This window comes from Podarcis tiliguerta, assembly GCF_965153285.1.
Source record: "Podarcis tiliguerta genome assembly, chromosome: 5".
NCBI lineage: Eukaryota > Metazoa > Chordata > Lepidosauria > Squamata > Lacertidae > Podarcis > Podarcis tiliguerta.
Window position 1 is genome coordinate 23241984 of NC_139538.1, and position 24582 is coordinate 23266565.

Sequence of the window (24582 nt, forward strand, 5' to 3'; positions counted from 1 at the left end):
GAGACGGCTAATTGTAATTGGCCGTGAACAGAATCCCAAGTTTCTCCTTATTCCCTTGTTTTCCAGTCACATCTGAATTTAAGTCATTTGCAGTGAGGTCACTGGAAGAGAGCTGAGCTACATGGGTTGTGAGGGCAGCATTGATTGCTGGTCTATCACATGTAAAATAAAATTTAAAAAACACCTCCAGCTTTTTTTGCTTGAAAACCATCTTGTTTAAATCACTAATGTCGTCAAAAGGGCAAAGGGTGTTTGGGGGTTTTTTTTTAGGAAGCATGGAGTGCTTTCACAGCTACTTTCTCAAGCAGCAGCCTTCTGGGGGGAAATACTAGGTTCCATGGGCATCACTCATTGCAACATAAAGTGACATTATTATTATTATTATTATTATTATTATTAAGTTCACTTTGGAAGGAAAACTTACCAAATTCACATCTTCCCCAAACAACATGCAAACCAGACTGCAACCACCCTTCCAAATTTGTACTTTTCTGAATTTTGCAGAGCAGTTTCCCAACCAAACAATGTGCTTGCAAATGTGTAGATTTGTAAAAGTGGCATACAAAAATGTGTTTATTAGGAGAAAATTGCACTCAAATGATAATGAATATTTGTAAGATTAAAATAATAATATCGAAAACTGTTGCAAAAAAAAGTGGAGAACAGAATTTAAGATTGGAAAAATTAGAAAGAGAGAAAGCCACAACTCGACAGATCTTCTTCCATCCTTACTGATGAATATAGAACAAACATATAACCAATCACAAGACACCATCTAACCAACTTTGCTTCTTATCCCCATTCCCGTTACAAATTTAACTCTTCCTTGGGATCATAGAACTTTGAAAACCGAATCACTTCTTTTTCACTGAACTCTCATACAAAGCCAGTGTCCCAAGCCCCACATCACCTATTGATCAATGTGAAGTGACATAGTGTTTTTCCAGGATATTAGAATAATTTTCTTAGTGAGTGCTACAATACCATTAATTTGCACAACAGTAAATGAATGTATAGCATAGTTCAATTATCTCAATGTTCAGAGTGATAAATGCCCACAATACACTGAAGCAAACATTTTAAGTCAACATACATTTCGTTTATTGTGTAAGGGACACCAAGTAAACGAATCAAGAAAATAACATATAGTGATCCTGTAAGAATTTGACAGCTCTGTTTGACATTGCAGTACTCAATAGTTTTAAAAGATAAACATCTCTGTTTCCCTCAGTAGGGGAAAAGAGAGAGAATTACTAGATGAGATAAGATCTGTTCATTTAAAACATGACAGTTCAAGCATGGATAGGGGAGAAATTTGTTTGATTTGCATTTTAACAAGATTCTGAACTCTGCAAAACATGAACCAAAACACATGTATTTTTCTAAATGCACACTTCTCTGAATGTTGTGATGCAGTTAGTCAACAAAAAATATATGTGGAAATGTATATATTAGAGGAGTAGGCATATATTTGTGAAAATGGCATGCAACAATGCATTATATTTGGGAACAGGCTTTCAAAAATGTGTAAAGTAGGTAAAATTCCATAGAAACTGTATATTTGGAGAAAAGTGCACCAAAATGGTGCCACAATTTTTGAGGACCATTTTTAAAAATGCAAACTGAATTGGAAATGTGGCAAATGGAAGTTTGGGAAAACTGAGATAAACTGAAAATAACAGGTCCACACATTCTTAACCCAAATCTGCTTTTACAGCAAGTCAGATCGTCCCAGCTGTTTACATCTGAACCCCATGAACTCTGTTGAGCAGACAAAAATTTAGAAAGGTATTGTCTACCAAAAGATATAATGGGCTCATATGAAACTGTTAAGTGATCTCAGCTATGGAACTTGGTCCAAACTCTTCAAGCTATTGAACAAAATCCTTACCTTTAAGTAATAAACCTGCTATTCATCCAAAGTCTTATCTCAACTCGAGACAAATACTTGAGGGTACTATGAGCCATTGGCCAAAAGGTCACTTTGTAGAGCCAGGTAGAATCACACGAGTCCTCACAAAAGCAAGCCAGAACAACACATAGGTCCAAAACTGCAATTTCACACCTGGAAAGCACCATTCATTTTGTTCCAATGTTTTATTTTAAATTAAGCATAATTTGACAGATACAACAAAAGAAACCCCAAACAACCATCTCGGTCTTGTTCAAAGAAAGGATTCTATAACAATTACCAAACCACCACCAAAGTACAATATCAAAATTACTCAGAGAAACGATCATTTCCTCCTGTATAAAACCCAAGTCAAATTGATCGGAGCCAAAGGCATTCCATAGATGCGGCTTTGTTTATAAGTTCTTATTCAACCACTCAATGTAGTCATTTGCCATCTTCTCTCCCACAGTTAAGATTAATGGGCCTGTACTAAACATCGCAGCCCCATGGACAGTATTCTCATGTTGATGTATTACATTAACTCCTGCCTCCCTAAGTCGTGAGACATACATGAGTCCATCATCCCTCAAGACATCATACTGGCATGTGATGACATATGTGAGGGGTAAGCCACGCAGTTTGCTTTCATCGACCAGCAGTGGCGCTGCTCTTGGATCCAGAAATCCTGGGTATTTTTGTCCAAGCTCGGAATTGCCATAGACTGGCTTGGTATAAACATGACCCTTCTTATACTTTTCAGGTAGCCAGTGACTCCAGTTTGCAAATTTAAACAAATGGCTTAGCTCGGCAGGGACATGTTGGTTGGCCTCCATCGCCCTGTTTAGAGACATGTCAGTCGTAAAGTATTCGCTCCAGAATCTCACCATTAACGATTTAGGCAGAATTAGCATGTTCGCATTGTCTCGATAAGACGGCAAGTCCAGATCAATCGTCTGAAGAGCAGGGTAAATTAAAACCTGGATCTTGAATTTAATCTTGACACCAGGATCACGTAGAACCTGTAACAGTTAAGGGGGGGGGGGAGATGTCATTTATTACACAAGAATCCCTCCTGGCTCCATGTCAGATAGACCACCTTACCAGAAAACATTTTGCAGTGCAAGGAAAAGGAGATATTCACACACACACACAGTACAGGCTTGCAGTTTGCCTGCCTCTTTTATTGGAAATTACACATGCTGATATTTATACCTCCAATATTTACACTATCATCTGAAGTGTTTAATATTCTTTTTTAAGTAATTCGTATTTACCAAGCTCTCATCTGTATCTGTGGAAGTTGCTAATAGAAGCTCAAGATACACCCTAACCCTACATCAGTCTTCCCCATCCTGGTGCCTGCCCTCCAGATTATGCTGGATTAAAACTCCCATCATTGCTGATGGTGGATTGGGCAGAAAGAAGTTGCAGTTCAAAACGTACAGACAGAACCAGATCGCGGAAGGCTGTTGTACGCCTAACCCTAAAAGACAGAAGTCAGAAGCCCAGGTTCAATGTGATTTTCAGCATAATCCTAAACATTCCTGCTCAGAATGACATTATAGTATTCGATAGCATTCGCTCCCTAGTAAATGTGTTTAGGATTTAAGCCTTACTTAGTAAGTAAACCAATTTACATGTGCTGTACTGCTAGGCATAAATAGGGATACACACACACAAATTTTGGTTGAGAAGCTCAGGTCCACCTTTTCAACAATGATCAAAGCTTATCGACCTGATAAATATTATGAGAGCTCCAGGCACTTCATATATCCAAATCTACACAATCAGCTGCCCTATAAACTCCACAGAGGGTTGACTCAATTTTAGTAGTGAGATCACATTTTGAAATGATTTATACAAAAACATGTCTCCTGGGGAGTTTTTTTAACCTCTCTTGAACGAAATTCTGCAGAATCTGGCATAGTGAGGTACTATTTATGCATAGCCAACAAAATACAATTATCATTGGCGACAAGGCGGTGTTTCAACGTTCTTTTTCTTTATTCAGGGAACCTTCTCCATGTCAAGTTGTCTGCCAGAATATCCCTCTGATCATCCGCTGAAAAATCTCAGCAAACTGCACCTGGATCCTGAAGGCATTTTAGGATACCCACTTAGTTTGGGTTGGGCACTTTCCCAGCGCTTGATTTCAGCAAGGAACTGCCACAAAGACTTACTAGGAGAACTAGGTCACACAGTAAAGGTTTGCTGTAGAATGGGACATCATGGATGCTGGTGAGGGATGCCATGTTGGGCGTGGGGTTGCTACTTGGGAAGCATTGCAGGACCCGGAGGAAACCTTGCCCAGCTTCCCCTCAAATCTGGCATGGAGCCTCAACACATAATAATAATAATAATAATAATAATAATAATAATAATAATAATAATTTATTTATTTATGCCCCTCCCTTCCTGGTTCAAAAACCTGGCTCAGGACAGCTAACAACAAACTTAAAACACTTAATTGTAAAAGCAGCATAAAATACAGTATAAAAACATGAATAACTATAAAATTCAAAGTTCAGAAATCAATTTAGGGGAAATCCATCTAATAAACATTAGATAATCACCAGGGCTAGCTGGCTGAATTAGTCCTACTTGGGCCAGCGACAAGGCCAGGGGAGAATTAGCTGTGGGGTCTCAGAGCGGGTAATCTTCATAAAAGTCAAGAGGAGGGGGAGGGAAGAGAAGGGAAGGGGAATAAAAGATCAGGCTGAATTCAAATTAAAAGCCGGGCGGAATGGCTGTGTCTTACAGGCCCAACGGAAGGAGGTTAAATCCTGAAGGGCCCTAGTCTCATGGGACAGAGCATTCCACCAGGTCAGAGCCATCACCAAAAAGGCCCTGGCCCTGGTTTAGCCTGCTAAACAAAGGTAAGACTTGCAGCCATTGCTTGGTCCACCTTTGTCTTTGGCCCTGCACACCATGCACTGCCAAAAGGTTGCCTGTGATGAAGCTCCTCCACCCCTGCCCAGAGCATCTGGTGTCATGTTGCTCCAGGGCACCATGGGAAATTTAGAAAGGTGGCTTCCCATATCCAGTCACCAAGTGTGGGGTGCCTAGGATAAGCTCCCGTTGGAGGATCCCAGTTACCTAAGGGTACCGGATGATGGTGTCAGCCCTGGTTGTTTCCCCAAGGTAGCAGGTTACAGGATGGCTTCGGAGAGCAAGGGTTCAGATGCATAACAAAGACGAAAGTGACCCCTTTCGAATGCCTGACTTTCCAATATGTTACCTGCTGTGCCACTGCTGCTGCTAAGTTCCCTCCTGCGCTGTCTCCTGAAACGCACACCCTGCTTGCGTCTACGTTGTATTGCTCAAGGACACTGCTCTGCAGGAAGTACTTCGCCACTGTGTACACATCTTCAAACTGAGCTGGAAAGTGGTGTTTCGGTGCCAGCCTGTACCTTTGTGGGATGGTTTTCAAAAAAAAAGAATTGGTTGTGAAAGGAAAGCAAATCTAATTTGTGACATGGATGCTAGGTGTCTTCTCCTCCCCCATTCAATTAAATTGACTTGCTTCAACATACAGTTTGGAGCAGTCACTTGCAGACTTATACCACTGATTACACCCCACCGACTTACCCTTCGCCCTTTCTTTCTCTCTCTCACTGAATTACAAATATTTTACAAACTCAATGCAGTTTAAGAACTGATCTGGCAGATAGAAACACTGGGTTTCAAGTTGACCTTGAAGAGTCCCACATTTTGCTGTATGGCATGGTTCACACATAACATCCAACTCCTATCACCCCTGAGTGTTGGCCATGCTGTAGGGGGCTGATGGAATAATAATAATAATAATAATAATAATAATAATAATAATAATAATAATTTATTTATACCCCGCCCATCTGGCTGGGTTTCCCCAGCCACTCTGGGTGGCTTCCAACAAAACACTAAAATACAATAACCTATTAAACATTAAAAACTTCCCTAAAGCTAGAGTCCAACAACATAATGGAGTGGACTACATTGCCTAACCCTAGTTTAGAAGGCCTTCTCTGCATTGGTTCCCCCACTTCAGAATTCCCTTTGGACCATCAGGGTTTTGGGAAAGCCCTGAAGACCTGCATTTTTCAATTTTTAATTGAGAGCTAGCCCACACTGCAACCATCCACCCATTACCACACTCCGTCCATCCATTACACCATGGTGCATCTGCACCAGTGTAACTGGATGCCTTCCTCTGTCCCAGCTGCAATAAAACATGTCTCTCCCATATCGGTCTCTGTAGGCGCTGTAATTCTCCAATGGTTTGGATTGACCCCCGATGGCCTCTTTCATTGCCTCTTCAGACAGATGCCAACAATCCTCGCCTCCAGCTGAGAAAAGTTAGCAAAGCTATGCCCTTCTTCCCTCCTCTCTTGACTGCTGCATGCTGGGAAACTCACTTCAATCGTGTCGATGGGACTGGTGCCTATGCATTACTCCCATGCTATGTGATTGATATGCAATTACCTTTAACTGTAGGACTTTGTTCCCTGCATGCTATAAAGTCCAAACCCAGGTTGCATTGTGCTGAAGCTCACTGTAAACTGCTTTGATCAGTTTTAACCATCAAGCAACATATAACACTTATTAAATAAATAACCAGTGGGCTTTAGTATGCTCAGTGCACGGGTTAGATTACAGCAATTAAGCTTAGTTTTCTATTTGCAAAGGATCAGGTGTTATTCACAATAAACACTCTGAAGCACCATTCCTTACTCGACTGATACGACGACAGCATTTAGTGTTTCTGAAGTCCGTCTCGACAGGAGGTCATAGGGTTGCATGGCTGCAACAAAGTAAGTAATAAAGAATATTTTATTGCTCTTCTGAAACAAATAGACACACAGTTCCCTGTTTCTTTTGGCAGTAGCTTTTTGTGCACTTTCTGCAATTCAGCACTTGGCAATGGAATAAACTCCTGTGCACACCATTTTATCTAAAGACAGGAACTCAACAAACCATTCACAAGTGACTTGGCTGCAGTCCAAGAATGGGATCTTAGTTTTCATGTCTCACACCTTGGATATAATATGTCCTTTGCAGCTTTATATTCCCTAAGAGGCATCATTTGCACTCTGAGAATTTTATTTTATTTTTCAAAAAGAATAACTTACAAAATAGCAAGCCATTCATTTATACAAATTAGATTTGATTTTTTTGGGGGGGGGGGGAGCAAGAGTTAAACCAAAATATGCAGCAGACTAACCAGAATATCAATGCTAACGATGTACTAAAAATGCAATACTAGGGCCCACTTACGCTCCACTGATGCAGGGTCCATCTGCCCAGTATGGGTGATTCTCTCCCCATCCCCACTGAAGCCCTGAATGACACTGCTCCCAGAGTTCAGGGGCTGAATCCCTGGATATGGTTTGATCTAGCACATTCTAAGAGGTTGCTAGAGGGAGGAGGAGGAGGAGGAAGAGGGGAAAAATTGGTTGCTATATCAGACCAATGGCCCATCTAGTCCAGCAACCTGTTCTCACAGTGGCTGGGTAGATGACAGGGGAAACCCAGCATGCAGGACCTGAGCACAAGACCACACACTCCCTTCCTGTGGCTTCATGCAACTGGTATATCCTCCATACATTTGTCCGGCTGCTGTCAGGGTTAGGAGGAATAGTGGAGAGTCCCCCTCCTCCTCCAGCACCTCCCAGAGAAGAGGAAGACAGTATAGATCAGGGGTCAGCAAACTTTTTCAGCAGGGGGCCAGTCTAGTGTCCCTCAGACCTTGTGGGGGGCCAGACTATATTTTGGAAAAAAATATATAAATGAATTCCTATGCCCCATAAAGAACCCAGAGATGTGTTTTAAATAAAAGGACACATTCTGCTCATGTATATCACGCTGATTTCCAAACTGTCCGTGGGCCAGACTGAGAAGGTGAGTGGGGCGGATCTGGCCCCCGGGCCTTAGGTTGCCTACCCATGGTATAGATTTACAACAGTGGCTTGCAGAAGGTCATGGCTCTGAGACAATAGAGGGGCAAAGCTGGGAGATAATGGAAGAAGAGGAGGGGTGAGAAGCAGAGTCGGAACAGCTGACTGACACATTATCACTAGAAAGCATTCCAGACGCCCCGCCCCCCTTTCCCAGAACCCGGCAAGCAGTGAAAGTGGTAGAGCAGAAAGCTAAAAGCCAAATGGCCTTGAGCAGCCCCCATAAGGGGCAGTGGTGCTGTAGACAACTGAGAGAGAAGCGGGGGAGGAGATTACTTGGAGCAACCCCGAGAGGCGACATTCTAAGCTTCTCTCTGTGAACATTGAATAAAATACATTGGTAAGAGCTTCTTGTCTGTTGGTTACTGGCAGCCTGCCGTGGGGAGGAGGGACTGGATTCCCAGAAGCCTGACAGCTACCTTCTGCTTGCATAACCAATGGATGCAATCAGATTATTTCAGTTCTTTCATCGGGTTCCAAAAAGTTCATGTGGTTTACCTGCTAGATACAATCTACAAGTTAATTGCTTCTCTCAGACCTGCAGAGAATTAGATAGTGGAATGCATCCTCTGCAGGTATATTGTTGTTGGAGCAGAGGTGACGCTCGCCGGAAGCACATTGTCAAGTAGCAGCCACCATGCTATGTTGTATCATGACACCTGTCTCAAAGACATTGCAACTTTCAACTCAAGACCCACATTAGCGGAAACAAGCACACATGCTTACCTGCCGATCCTAGACACCATCCACCCCCGTGAATATAAATCATAGCCCTTTTCAAGGAATCGGGCTGCCCTTTTGGGATATACAAACGGACTGGGACACCATTAAATTCTGTGTCAGTCACAGTGACCTTTTCATCCGATGTTGGCGGTGTATGTTCAAAACTTGTGAGGCTCATCATAACTTCCATGTGGTGCGCGAGACCCAGCTTGTTGGCAACTGAACCCTGGAAAACAAGAGGTATATTAATGCCAATGTATTACGCAACTCTCAAGCCACATAAAAGACTACATTCATCAGTGCCTCTTTCCTTTCTCCTTCATATCAAAAATAGCCTAAATGTTGGGCATGCATATTAACATCATCGTTAATCATTCGGAATGGTATGCACATCCTGGAGCATTAAGAAGTTCCAGAGATTGCAAAGCAGAAGTAGCATTTTGCATTAGAAAGAACACTGGAGACTTTATGATATCTGTTTCTAAATACGCATATTCAACATAAAGGAGGGACTAGGCACCCACGTATATTGTGTTCATCTACAAAGCAACAACAGTTTCCCCAAAGCAAGCAATATCCATTTGCAGCTCCCCCTGCCGCTCCTTTCCTTCTTTCTTCCAGCCAAATGCAAAACTCAAGGCTCCACCAGCTGACCTGTTTATTCGGTATTTATCTTAATTTCCTTGCACAAAGTTCATGCAATGGTTGGACTAAGGCTGGTCTTTACATAACATTTCTTATTTGTTTACAGGGTGGCTATATGATTGTAGCGCTGTGGGTTAAACCACAGAGCCTAGGACTTGCCAGTCAGAAGGTTGGTGGTTTGAATCCCCGCGATGGGGTGAGCTCCCATTGCTCGGTCCCTGCTCCTGCCAACCTAGCAGTTCGAAAGCAGGTCAAAGTGCAAGTAGATAAATAGGTACCGCTCCAGCGGGAAGGTAAACGACGTTTCTGTGCACTGCTCTGGTTCGCCAAAAGTGGCTTAGTCATTCTGGCCACATGACCCGGAAGCTGTACGCCGGCTCCCTCAGCCAGTAAAGCGAGATGAGCACCACAACCCCAGAGTCGGCCACGACTGGACCTAATGGTCAGGGGTCCCTTTACCTTTACCTTTATATGATTGTATGCATTCATGTTGCATTCAGTAGTTCATCCCACACATTTCAATGCATTTCCCTGTCACTTTCCAAACTGCAAAAAATCTGGTGTGTGTGTAAGTGGGGTTGTTCTGCTAAGGTGAAGTATTGCTTGCCTGGGTCAGATGGAATTGCCTGTAACATTGCACTTACAGTGAGGATACCCCAAGGTGTGTGAGATGCCATCCCACGCACTGCCTTGCTCACACTACTGTGAACACAGATTTTGGTTAGCTTCCATGAGAGCTAAATGCTGGAGAGGGGGACAAACACTTTCCTCACAGCCACATTCCCACCATAAATCTCATGCTCTCCACCTGACATTTAACTATTTTTACTTCCTAGCGGAGACAGGGGGAGGTAAAGAAAAGAACGAAACACAGTTACGGGTCATCAAGTGGTTCATGCAAACTGTCAGGCTCTTGGAGAGAAATAAATTAGATGTGCTTCTAGCCTTTGTTAGAGTGTTTCTCTTTTCTGTGTGTGCTGTATTTATGTCTCCAGCTCCTCAGGAGAGATTCCAAATTCAGCTTAGCTCCAACAGCCCTGCCAGTGCCAAAATCAATGGTTGTATGCAATGATAGTCATACTCAAGAGTAGACCCATGCAAACAAATGTGCGTGACATGGTTATTAATTTTCATGGGTCTACACTGAGTAGATATGACCACATAAGACCAGAAATGTCCAGATTAACCATTGAGACCTTCACAGTGGCGTAGCGTGGGGGGTGCAGGGGCGCACCGGGCGCAACATCTGGGGGGGGGGGCGTTCGCACTCGCAGCTCTCTGCCCCTACCTGGCTCACTCTCTCTCTCTCTCACTGCAGTGCTGGCTGTGCGAATCCGATCCGAGCCGCCGGGTCGCCGCCCACTGTGGAGGGGAGGGTGCCAGGCGTGCGGTGCGGTGCGGAGAGAGAGCAAGGGACTATCTGGGGGAGGGACAGTGCAGCGGGGGGGGGGCGCAAATTACTTGCCTTGCCCCGGGTGCTGACAACCCACGCTACGCCACTGGACCTTCAGTATGATAGCCTATTATTTTTAAGGCTTCCCTCCCCTTTTGAATATCCCAAACTAGAGAATCTGGGTGGGTTTGGACATGCTTTTTTTAGAATCTGAAGCTGCTTTTATATGTGATGGAAAGTAATGTGCAGACAAAAAGAAAAGCAATTAACTTCTGGACAGAACCCACGAAAAACCATTTAAGTGATGTCTGGATGGTGACGCCATTATTGCATGGGAGCCAAGCACAGTTTCCATTTTCATTTACTCACTCCATAGACCATGGGTAGGCAAACTAAGGCCCGGGGGCTGGATCCGGCCCAATCGCCTTCTAAATCCGGCCCGCAGACAGTCCGGGAATCACCGTGTTTTTACATGAGTAGAATGTTTCCTTTTATTTAAAATGCATCTCTGGGTTATTTGTGGGGCATCGGAATTCATTCATATTTTTTCTTCAAAATATAGTCCAGCCCACCCACAAGGTCTGAGGGAGAGTGGACCAGCCCCTGCTGAAAAAGTTTGCTGACCCCTGCCATAGGTAAAGGTAAAGGGACCCCTGACCATTATGTCCAGTCGTGACCAACTCTGGGGTTGTGGCGCTCATCTTGCTTTATTGGCCAAGGGAGCCGGCATACAGCTTCCGGGTAATGTGGCCAGCATGACTAAGCCACTTCTGGCAAACCAGAGCAGCGCACAGAAACGCCGTTTACCTTCCCGCCGAAGCGATACCTATTTATCTACTTGCACTTTGATATGCTTTCGAACTGCTAGGTTGGCAGGAGCAGGGACCGAGCAACGGGAGGTCACCCCATCGTGGGGATTCGAACCGCCGAGCTTCTGATCAGCAAGCCCTAGGCTCTGTGGTTTAACCCACAGCGCCACCCACGTCCCTAGACCCCTGCCATAGACCTATGAAATTTCACAGATCTGTGGTTCATGGCATAGTGTATTAAATCAATTAAAATGGCAGGTGGCCTCTATGGAGGGGAGTAAAATTTGGCTGCCATTCAAAAGTGACCTGCTACTTGCCCAGTTCCCAAACACTTCCCAGAGACACAGCAAGCAGGGTGGCAAGTGAAGTGGCTGCTACTATCATGGCAGCGGCGGGGGCCACGGCATTGTGTGTTGAGGCGAGTATGCTGTAGAAGTTGGAAGCCATTGGTGGCATCATAACAAGGCCTCAGTGAAGTCTGGTGCTGTCCTTGGATTTGGGTCAAGGAGAAATTATGGACAGAATACAATTCACAGAAAACAAACAGAAAGAAATGAGGATATCAAAACCCACAGAAGGCAATATAACACTGTGCAAGAGGGGAAATAGGTGAGGAACATGAAAACCGCCCCTTTTACAATCTGTTTCTACAGCACACATAACGACTAAACTGCCCCTTCGCACACGTACTGCAGAAAATACACTAACTGTATTCTTCTGAAAGAGATGACCGCACCCTCACCAATCAGTTATGCAGCTCAGCCGGCTTGAGCTAGATATTCCAGTTAAGGCTCTTAAGATCTATAAACCAACAGATTTTTATTTCAGATGCAGATATGGGCATGTAAAGGATTGTCCAAACAATCAGCCAAAGGTTTTGCACACCACTGAACCCCTCTCTTCCCATAGTCCTGTGTTCCGCTGCATGACTTGGTTTGTACAAATGCCTCATGTAAACAAAATGTCAAAAAGAAAAAAAGCCAGGCAGTGTTGATAGTTACACTAATTCTTAACATTACAAGGGACCTAAGATTCTGAAGATAACTCTTGAGAACCAGTTTGGGTTAGCGCCCCTATTCAATTCCAACTTTGGTCATGCGCAGGCACTACTGGTTCAGTGGAACATTTGAAAACGCAAATTCCCCTCACAGACCCACAATTCCCTGGGAAGAAGGATTGATTGTTAAGCCACCCTGAGAATTCTAACTCTGTGTGGTGAACTGGGGTCTCCTAACAACTCTCAGCACCCTTAACAAACCTCATTTTCCAGAATTGTGGGTAAGGAAAGCTATGACTGTTTAAAGTGGTACCATAACACTTTAAATATATTGTGTGAATGTGGCCCTAGTAGAAAAGAGACTGTGGCGGCAATTGCCTAGGTGAACACTGAATTCAACAGGGCTTATTTCTGGGTTGGCGCATATAGGATTGCACCATAAGTCTTTCATTTACATACATCCCCTCGAGGGAAAGAGAAGATTAACACTCCAACACTCCCAAACCATTTGTATGACAAGTCTTTTGTAACAAAGTATATTTGCATATGTGATACCATCAAGCAGTGACACAGCCTTTTCATTACATTAATTAGTCCACTCACTTACTTCACTCACATCTGACAATGATTTACAGTGGTACCTCGGGTTAAGTACTTAATTCGTTCCAGAAGTCTGTACTTAACCTGAAATTGTTCTTAACCTGAAGCAACACTTTAGCTAATGGGGCCTCCCGCCGCCGGAGCATGATTTCTGTTCTCAACCTGAAGCAAAGTTCTTAATCTGAAGCACTGTTTCTGGGTTAGCAGAGTCTGTAACCTGAAGCGTATGTAACCTGAGGTACCACTGTATTGCTATTGGTTGATGCTGGATTGTTTCCAGTGATTATATGCAATCCCTGATGGGATTTGTTCTTCTCAAGTAATTTTGGTGTGTAAGCCTCAGGGCCCAGAGTGATTTACCAATCAATCCCACGCTTTAAAAGCTACAGTTCCCAGGATCTGGGGGGGGGCGGGGGTCCATTTCTTAAAGTGGTACAAGAGAGCTTTAAATATGCAGTGCAAACAAGGCCTGTGTCAACAACTTTAGGTTTCTTGCTAAGTTTTATATTTTACATTTCAAGTTTTGCTAAAGGCCAGGGGAGGTCTGACCACACTCTTATGACTTCATTATACCATTATTACCTGATCCCGAAACCCACAACAAACAATGGCCCCCACCCAGCAACAGCTGGACTACTCCAAACCACCTGCAGGTTGAGAAATGTCAGCAGCCTATTCTTGTTTCCTTTTACAGGAAGTGAAGGTAGCCCACCTGGAAAGGCTGACCTCCAGGCAGGTAATCAATCACTGGCATCCTTAATTTACAGTCTGCAGGAGAGGCCAGATGTGAAGAGTAAGTCATAGCAGCATAAACAAGCAACAGCAGGAGGCAATAACTGTTAAGTAGACAGGCAGTGGAGCCAAGCAGAGGCGCTGCGTGGACCGTATCTATGCATGTTCCCAGACTAAAGCACAGATCAGAATACAGTTATCTTCAGACTCCACACTTAGGTTTTCTGGAGCGGTATACAGTGGTACCTCGGGTTACAATGCTTGAGGTTACAGACGCTTCAGGTTACAGACTCCCCTAACCCAGAAATAGTACCTCGGGTTAAGAACTTTGATTCAGGATGAGAACAGAAATCGCGCGGCAGCAGCGGGAGGCCCCATTAGCTAAAGTGGTACCTCAGGTTAAGAACAGTTTCAGGTTAAGAACGGACCTCCAGAACGAATTAAGTACTTAACCTGAGGTATTGTTGTTGTTTAGTCGTGTCCAACTCTTCGTGACCCCATGGACCAGAGCACACCAGGCACTTCTGTCTTCCACTGTCTCCCGCAGTTTGGTCAGACTCATGTTTGTAGCTTCGAGAACACTGTCCAACCATCTCATCCTCTGTCGTCCCCTTCTCCTTGTGCCCTCCATCTTTCCCAACATCAGGGTCTTTTCCAGGGAGTCTTCTCTTCTCATGAGGTGGCCAAAGTATTGGAGCCTCAGCTTCAGGATGTGTCCTTCCAGTGAGCACTCAGGGCTAATTTCCTTAAGAATGGGTGTGTTTGATCTTCTTGCAGTCCATGGGACTCTCAAGAGTCTCCTCCAGCACCATAATTCAAAAGCATCAATTCTTCGGCGATCAGCCTTCTTTATTGTCCAGCTCTCACTTCCATACATCACTACTGGGAAAACCATGGCTTTAACTATACGGACCTTTGTTGGCAAGGTGATGTCCTTGCCTGAGGTACCACTGTACTAAGGCCTGCCTTTGTAAAACAACATAATCATCACCACCACCCTCTCCACCTAGTCATAGCCACCCCAAGTCATGCTACTACATGTTGTTTGAAAAACAACGAATAAAATCATTACTACTACTACTAATGTTCACAAAATTGCAACAATAAGAAAGTGGGATTCAGAGACTCCCTCTTTAAAACCTGCTGTTAGCTCAGTAACATAATACCATAACTCTGTATCATGGAACAAACTAATACAAAATGTTTGTTCCAGTATATATTCAAACAAAAATTTAGCGTTATTCAGGGTGTAGCCAGCAACAAGCCCCTGCAGGCTCTGCCATCTACACTGAAGAGGGGGAACACTGTGACTCAGGCTATGGAACCCTGATCATGCCAGGTTCTAGGTAAAAGGTTAAAAAGGTAAAGGGCCCCTGGATGGTTAAGTCCAGTCAAAGGCGATTATGGGGTTGCGGTGCTCATCTCACCTCAGGCCGAGGGAGCCGGTGTTTGTCCACAGACAGCTTTCCAGGTCATGTGGCCACATGACTAAATCGCTTCTGGCACAACGGAACACCGTGACGGAAGCCAGAGCGCACAGAAACACTGTTGACCTTCCCACCACAGCGGTACCTATTTATCTACTTGCACTGGCATGCTTTCGAACTGTGTTTGTGAATGGGGTGGGGAGCTGCTGGGGCCAGAGGATGCAGCCTTGTGCTCCCTCTGAAACAATGTCAGTTGCACAAAAGGGTGACACCAGAAAAGGGCTGTTGAAGTTCATTAAAAGCCTCTTAATTCTTTAGTAAACTTTGGCTGAAATGACAGGATTAAGAAGAGTTTTCTTAATCCTTCTCTTTCTTTTAAACCTGGAGCAGCCTAGGGCAGGTTGCTTCTGTGAAAAAGAACAGGGAAAGGGAGAGGCTGCTTAATCCTTTCTCTTCTGGTCCTTTGTCTGCTCAAATGTCCTCTCCTTATTTTGCTTTTTCCCCCTACAGAGGAAGCAATACATTCCATGACCATAGTATGCCATGGCAGGCAGCATATAAATCTCGGTTATAGTATCCGAAGGAAACTGCATAGCTGATATAGATGCTATTTCAACATAGGAATGATTCCTGAATTTACTTTACTCCAGCATTTGTGGTGTTCCTTCAGAACTATCTGCTGCTAAGCAGATGAAATGTCAGTGGATGAACCAATCTCATTTATTCTGAAGAATCATCATCTAAAATTAGCATGTTGTTTAAGCTTGCACAAAGAGCTGTTTTGCAACCCAAGATTTGGACAAACTGACCAGAAATCCTTTGAGTCCAGAATCCACGGATAAATATATGGTTAGATTTATAGTTAGACCCACATCCTCTCTGGCAACACTTCCTGATGTCAGCACATTATGCTGCCCAGAATGCATGATCCTTGGTGTTAGACATGGTGCATGAAACATTCTTGTGAAAACAGTGCAGTGTTGGGGAGGAACTGCATGCAAACTGACACAGAACATAGAACATCTAGCTCAGTGGCTCTCCAGAGCTTCAGTTAGGGTACATTCCCAGTCGTATCTGCAGATGCTTGAGACCTTTTGCTTGCAAGACAGGTGCTTTGCCACTGCAGTGTGGTCCTTCCAAGGCCGAGGCTCAAATCCCAGCATCTCCAGGTAGAACAGGGAAGGAGTCCTACCTGAAATCCCGGGAGAGCCCCTGCTAATCCAAGAAGCCATACCAAGCTAGATGGGATCAGTGATCTGACTTGGTATATGGAAGCTTCCCATGTTCCTACCTGCTTCTGGTGTTCTTTCTGTACTGCATTAGATTTGCACAAAACCAAAAAGGGGACAAGGGTCTACATAACATTTGTGCAAGTACTAATTTATAAATTTTTAAAATGGAATGATTTCCATAATTTATCTCACCATAGTGGGGAAGACTGTAGTTAAGTGACCTGTGTGCCAGATTAGTGTGCTGTCCAGCAGCTGATGGGCAACTTCAAGGTGCTTCCCCACTGCTCTCCTTCTGACCGACTGGGACCATACTTCTCCATCAAACAGAGGGCTTGACCTCTGCAAAGTTGGACACACAGCCACCTACACTGTTTTGGTTGTCATTCAAATTCATGGCCTAGTGTAGACAGTAGGGCACATTTTGCCGAAATCAATGCACTGTGGATAGAGAAATAGCTACACATACATCCAATGTGCCCCATGATCCTTTAAGGTTGGCAGCCGAGCTCTCAGTTTAAAATATACTTTAGGGGTTGGAACTGGGCTTTGATAATGTGCATTATGTGAGGGTGCATTTTCTCCAAGTACAATTTCCTGCCCAAAGCCCTGGGCAGTCTGCTTCCCGTCAGCCTAATTCCTAAAATGGGGGGGGGGGCTTGCACCCATGCACTGATTTCTCCTGCTAATCGTACTGTACATATGCAAGTTTCTTTTATTCTAGGTGTTGGTGGTGATGATTACTTTCATTAATAAATATTGTATTAATATTTATTTATATACTGCCCTTCATCTACAGATCTCAGGACGGTTTACAGTACAAAAGCACAAAATACATCACACACACAAAAACACAATAACCCTCCACCCACCCACAGCCCAAGAAACATTCCGAAGGCCATAGATTCTTCAATACTCCAAACGCCTGGGTTAAGAGGAATGTTTTTGCCTAGCACCAAAATAGTAATAAGAGTATTATCTGCAAAGGCATATTCACATATGAGCAGCTGAACCCACAACAATGACCCCTGTGTGATCAGAAATCCTGATATATAGGGTGCCTACATACATCCTGGGATGTGGGTGGCGCTGTGGGTTAAACCACAGAGCCTAGGGCCTGCCGATCAGAAGCCAGTGGTTCTAATCCACGTGATGGGGTGAGCTCCCATTGCTAGGTCCCTGCTCCTGCCATCCTAGCAGTTCAAAAGCACATCAAAGTGCAAGTAGATAAATAGGTACTGCTCTGGCGGGAAGGTAAACGGCATTTCCGTGCGCTGCTCTGGTTCGCCAGAAGCGGCTTTGTCATGGTGGCCACATGACCCGGAAGCTGTACGCCGGCTCCCCTGGCTAATAAAGCGAGATGAGCGCCACAACCCCAGAGTCGGTCACGACTGGACCTAATGGTCAGGGGTCCCTTTACCTTCACCTTTACATACATCCAGCTGTTCATGGGCACCCTTTTGCAGACATTGCACTGAACATGCGGGCATCAAGGGGGCCAGGTTAGTAGTGCATGATTTGTGGGGGTGGATCAGCGGCATAGTTCACCTCTCTTCCTCTCCATACATTTACCATATACAGAAGAAGGCATGGATGAAGCTCAAGGCATCTGGCATAGGAGCATAAGAAACTGCCTTATACCAAGTCAGAGAATTGGTCAATCTAGATCAATACTGCAGACACTAACTGGCAGTGACTCCACAGGATTTCCCCCTGCCCTACCTGGAGATGCGAGGGGTTAAGTCAGAGACCTTTGGCATGCTCTACCTCTGAGCCATAGCCCCTCCCATTATGTAGCAACACCACACATTGCCAGAAAACCCCCGCAGTATAACAACTAAAGTTTATCCAGGATCAAGCTTTCAATCCATTTATATTGTGTTGTCCCACACACATGATACCAGAAAAACAAGCAGGACGAGAAATCTCACGTTGTATGTAGATCACTATCTACATATAAAAAATATAACTGGGACAAGGTTTAGCGCTTGAGATTTGTTACGAGCGTCTGTCTATTTTGTTTTTCTCACCTTCCTCCTCTGACTTTAAAAAGAAGCCCGGAAGAGAAAACAAGAAGTGAACGTAGAAAGCTTAATATCTGACCGTTAGGCTGCTATTACAGGCAGAGGAGCAACGTCAACAAAAAAGATGTCGCAACCCAACACTTGTTGGAGGGGTTTGCTATGAGCAAAGAAAACAAAAGTTGTGTTTTCTCTTACACACTGTTACCAGAAGAAGAGAAGAAGAAGAGTTTGGATTTGATATCCCGCTTTATCACTACCCGAAGGAGTCTCAAAGCAGCTAACAATCTCCTTTCCCTTCCTCCCCCACAACAAACACTCTGTGAGGTGGGTGGGGCTGAGAGACTTCAGAGAAGTGTGATTGGCCCAAGGTCACCCAGCAGTTGCATGTGGAGGAGCGGAGACGCGAACCCGGTTCACCAGATTACGAGTCTACTGCTCTTAACCACTACACCACACTGGCTCTGTTAGGAGAAGCTGAACTCATCAAAGCTCTCCCAGGGTAAAATAATAAAAGTCTTGGGCCCTACTGGAACGGCATCATCTTCTGTTCATGCTTTTTTTTTATTACCAGAAATGGCTCTCATATGGAATGGAGAATTCTAACCCATGTTGCTTCTTCCATCAAAGTGATGGGGAAATCACATACCAATATGCTCCCTGTAATGCAGGGACTCTCTGATTCCATGCAGAATTCGGCAAGCCTACCTGCCTCTCCCGTGTTAGTCATACTGCTCCTGTTTGCCTTGCCACACACCTCCCAACTATCAGATTCAGGCATGTGCTGTATGCCCCCCCCCCACGCTTTGCGTGACACTTTTCTTCTTGTTGCTCTCTTCTGTTTGTTTTCCTTTATTTTCCTCCTTTCTAAGGCTGCGCTTTTGTGACCTTTCCACCACCAGGCAATTCAAAACACCCAGGGAGTGACATGAAAACTGATGCCACACCCCTAAATTCTGCACACCTCAGCAAGCGCTCAGAAAGCTACTCTTTTAGCAGCATGCCAGCAATAAAACACACAAACCCTGAGGTGTGATCACAGTGTTGGCTGGAAACCAGCAGGCAAAGCCCTAGGGACCTTGCCTCAGAAACAGGTCAGATTCCCATATGTATCTGATGCCTTACAGTTGGTGAATAAATGCAGCTCTTGGGTACTAGTCGGCTTAGCTTTTACTTAAAAGCAGACTCACTGAAATTAAAGACAATGTCTACATTCAGTCAATTAATTTCAGTGGGTCTATTCAAAGTGAAATTTAGTGACTACCACCCATTGGGTGCTCTTTCTGCATATGCAAACAGATTTTTACACTTAGGGACAAAAATGTGCAGCAACTTAATAGAATCTGAGAATTGCAGAATTGGAAGAGACCACAAAGGTAATCTATTCCAACTCCTTGTAATGCAGGGGTTTTTTTGACCAGTGTGGAGCTTGAACCCACAACCGCTTGCTACCCAGAAATGGGAAATAATTGTAACAAGTTCTGTAATTTTATGCTTATCTCTCTTTGTATGCAATCCACCCTGCAGCTCCTGGGTGATGCTATAGGTAAATACATAAGCAGGCAAGCTGGTGAAAGTCATGCATGTATGCAGTACAGCAAAACAGATACCTAAAAGAAAAGTAATTTCAGTCTATGCTCAGTTGCTGCAGTAGCCACAATTCACTGGGAGATCATTAACAGTGTCTGGCATGGTAGATATATTAGCAGGGATGTTCCCCTCTCCCTTACACCAGATTTCAATTAGAAATTACATCAGTGGCGAGGAAAATTCTAAGAGCTTTCCCCTTGATTGATTGCTTCTAGCCTTAAAACTGGTTATTTATAGCAGCAGCCGTGCAGACTAAAGAGTGTGTATGAAATGTGAAGCGTAATTATATCCATTATCAAAGGGAGCTTTGCACTGCTTTTGACTCAAAAGTGGGGTGCTCAGATTTCAACAGCAGCTAGAGAATAACAGAGAAAACAGGATGCACTGCCTTGTAAAGCTATTAAATGGTTTTAAAAGCTAACAGGTAAGCTTCCCTTCTGTTTGTTTTCATTTTCATATATAGGACATTTCTGTCCAGAGAGTCAAAGAAAAAGAGACAAATGAATTCTGTTTCATGATGCCCCCACCAGCTGCCAAATAATGCAACTAATAGCTGTTAGTTCTCATTTTGCACAATCCCAACATTTTTCAGTAAGCTTCCCCCCCCCCCACACACACACCTTTTTGCATTCAAGCAATCTCACATGCACAAGACGCCTGGAATAAAGAAACGTCTCAGCTTACCACACGGTCTAAAGTTCTAAAGACAGCACCAATGAGCATCAGCTTCCAGCGGTCCTCAACATTCTCTGGTAAGGGGCTGTATATGTAATAGGCAGTCAAAACTGTAGCAATGAGAAGGCACAGTAATTTGATTCCCATCTTTTACTATCTACTTCAGTCAAGACTGATTCCCATTGACTAGTCTCTGTGAGTTTTAACGGAGGCAAGTCAGCTGACAGCAACAAAGTTAGTCTGCTGTTACACAGTATGACTCACACAGACCCAGAGAGACCAGCTCTCCTTTGATCACTAGGAAACAGGTTCAGCTTCTAGAGTAAAGGCAAAACTTCACGCTAGGAAGCATTCAACCACCTACAATAGGATTACTGGAGTTGTTTGTGCTGCTTGAGCCGAGGTTTCAATAACAAAGCAAGGACGACAAGTTTGCACTTATTGGTTCTACAGATTCCACAGCTCTGGTGTTTAAATTAAAGTGAGGAAATGCAGTGTTCTCATAATAACTAACAACATAACCAGTGATAAGCAAGACCTTTGAGCCTCCGAGTGACTGATAAGCTAAAGACTTCGTCTCAGTAGGGAAAGACTAAGATATGCATTTGCTCCAGTGACTCCATACCACAGCAGATCAGATTTTAGGTGCACCTAACTCTGGTCCAGGGACGCGGGTGGCACTGTGGGTTAAACCACAGAGGCTAGGACTTGCCGATGAGAAGGTCGGCGGTTTGAATTACCACAGCGGGATGAGCTCCCGTTGCTCGGTCTCTGCTCCTGCCAACCTAGCAGTTCAAAAGCACATCAAAGTGAAAGTAGATAAATAGGTACTGCTCCAGCGGGAAGGTAAACGGCATTTCCGTGTGTTGCTCTGGTTCGCCAGAAGCAGCTTAGTCATGCTGGCCACATGACCCAGAAGCTGTATGCCGGCTTCCTTGGCCAATAAAGCGAGATCAGCGCCGCAACCCCAGAGTCGGCCACGACTGGACCTAATGGTCAGGGGTCCCTTTACCTTTAACTCTGGTCCATTGGTCAGGGGTCCCTTTACCTTTACCTTTTAACTCTTGTCCATGGGGTCACGAAGAGTCAGACACAACTAAACGACTAAACAACAACAAACTTGAGGGTCTGTGCTCAGCTGCCACATACCAAGACTGCTCAGAGAGACTGATTGGCTTTAGATTGAAATATTTAAGATATGCAAAATTTCTACACTTTTGAACTTATATGAGAAAGACTGAAGGTGTGTTAGTTGCAGAGAGTGGGAGGAAGGGAGAAAGAATAAAGTTTTGGATGGCTTTCACAGGAAGAACAGTTAGAAAAGTTTCATCACTCCTAATAAGTTTTATGGCCCCATTTTCATAAGTTGCTATATGAAAGGTGTCGAAACAGGAGCTCAGGGTTAAAGCTTTGCCAGCAGCTCCTCTGGCTGTGCTAATGTTGTAGTAACATACTGAACATTTCCTTCTTCCTCAGCAGTTGAGAAATTACAGAAGATGCAATAAATGAATGCAGTCAGAAAGGCTTTGGGCCACCTGTCTGCAATCCTCTTGCCACTTTACATAGATCTGGTGGCCAGGCTACCAAGCCGTTTCCCTTAAGACGAGCCTTTCAGCCCCTCTCACCAGGTGTGAGCAGCTGAATGCATGCAGCAGAGAGTCTGCTCTATTTGAGTGTGCTTGATTAAGAACACTATAAGAGCCACATTCGCACCATACTTTGAAAGCACTATGAAAGCACCACTTTAAACAGCCACAACTTGCCCCAAAGAATTCTGGGAGCTGTAGGTTGCAGAGAATTGTCAGGAGACCTGAAATACACTTGGGAGTCCTGTAGTGATTTCATGCTCTTTACTGCAGCTTGTAAAACAGTGATTGAATTGCCCCCCCCCCCAAAAAAAATACCCCAGGCCTTTATATACATTATTTACACAATGAGTCCTGTCTGATTGGCTGATTCAGCTTCCCCGCTGCAGCCTAATTCGTCTTTTCCTGCGGGCCAATCCATTGTTGCATTCTACAATCCTACCAGCCTAACAGGCTGATTAACTTCCTCCTGGAGCCTGATTGGTGTTTTCCTGCAAGCCAATCAGTTGTTGCATTCCAGGATCCTACTTGCCTATTGTTCTAGGATCCAAGCTTAGTACATAACAAGACCCCTGTTTCCAGAGCCACAGTCCCCAGAGTTCCCTGGGAAGAAGGACCAAATAGGAGAATAAGGGTCTCCTACCAACTCAACCTTATCAAACTACTTCTCCCAGAATTCTTTGGGGGAAGCCATAGCTATTTAAAGGGGTGCCATGGTGTTTTAATATATGGTGTGCATGTGACCTAGGGCTCTAATTTGCACAGGGAGCTTATTTGAGTATGTCATGGCACCCCAGCTCAACCCTGGGCCACATACTATGATAGGAAGGGAGATCTGGTCAAGCTGAGTGCCCGCATCTGCTCCCTTCCCATGAACCTTTCACTCCCACCAGCTGAAGGGTTTTATATTTCCCAGGCGGCCTTCCACCAAACAGCACTAAACACTCCCTCTTGGCAGGGTGTTGTTGCCTCTTAAACAAGGTATGGTTTAAAACGAACAGAGACCGCAGAAGTTTTGTTAACAAAGAGCCAAATCAGGCAGGCCTATGAAGCACCTCAGACTGAGGTGAGCTGTTGATTTTGTGGTCAGTGCACACCTCTAATTTAAATGCTATTTGAATTGGAATTTTCATGCAAGAGAGAGAGAGAGAGAGAGAGAGAGAGAGAAGGAAACAAGAAGGACTACTCTATCAATGAATACATTTGAAGCTGACACAGAATAGAAATAGTCTGTACACTCAATCTCAGAAGAAATGGAGTCGCACAGGGGTGCCAGGTATAATCAGTGTGTGACAAAAGCATCTTGGGGCTTGAAATGAGGAAAGTACTAGATTCTATTTATGAGCCAATGAGGGCTGGTCTGCAAGTTGCTTTGGAGTGAGAGCAGCAGGCAGGCTTCATCCTTCTTCTGAAATCTCAAGGGGCTGATAACACAAGACAAAGGAGAAATGTTCACCATTGCCACCAGAGAGTGTCTTGTCTGGCATCCTTTCTTAAAGACATGCTCTGAATGGTTTTGGAATGTGCAGATTCATCTCAAAGTAGCTTCTTTCCAGATCCTCTATTTGGTACAACATTGTGGGAACCAGCATCCCGCCTTTTTGTTGTTGCTGTTGCCTGATCTTCTCACAACTGTCACCAACAAGTCATGGAAGCAGAGGTGCAGCATTGGGGGTGAGCTGAAGAAGCAGATGGGGCTGATCACCACAGGGGCTGACCTCATCCACTCAAGGCTTCTTCATAGTCCTGTACAAAATGTTCTCTAATTGCATTGATAAAACAACAACACATGCACAATAGGGTTTCTCTGCCCGCTTCAAATTTACCAAAACTCTGATGGTTGCTGGGGAAAGTGTGTTGTGTAAAACTATTATGCATGTGGTAGTGTGGTTTTTTTAAAATCCAAGTCATTAGAGAATATTTGGTATACTACAACCATTGCTGCTGTGGTAAATTTTACAGTGAAGGAGACTATTCCTATTGCCACACTCCCAAGGGGTGTTCTAAACATGCACACAGAGGTGTTGAACCAGATGATTGATATAGAGATAGAAAATAGATAGATAGATGCAAAACAGCAGCAATACATGGTACAATCGGCATACTACACAGTTTACAGTGGTACCTCGGGTTACAGACGCTTCAGGTTACAGACTCCACTAACCCAGAAATAGTACCTCGGGTTAAGAACTTTGCTTCAGGATGAGAACAGAAATCGTGCTCCGGCGGCAGCGGGAGGCCCCATTAGCTAAAGTGGTACCTCAGGTTAAGAACAGTTTCAGGTTAAGAAAGGACCTCCAGAACAAATTAAGTTCTTAACCCAAG

At 44.3% G+C, this 24582-nt stretch overlaps 1 protein-coding gene across 1 annotated transcript; it reads right to left on the bottom strand.

Moving 5' to 3' along the window:
* Window positions 1-2078: 2078 nt before the first annotated feature.
* AADAC (arylacetamide deacetylase) lies at window positions 2079-20965 on the bottom strand. Its single transcript, XM_083442904.1, has 5 exons — window positions 20681-20965; window positions 8557-8779; window positions 6608-6677; window positions 5133-5304; window positions 2079-2913 (listed from the first exon to the last, which is right to left on the bottom strand). The coding sequence occupies exons 1-5, from the start codon at window positions 20816-20818 to the stop codon at window positions 2308-2310; spliced, it is 1209 nt and encodes a 402-aa protein (XP_083299030.1). The 5' UTR covers window positions 20819-20965; the 3' UTR covers window positions 2079-2307.
* Between the last annotated feature and the right edge of the window lie 3617 nt (window positions 20966-24582).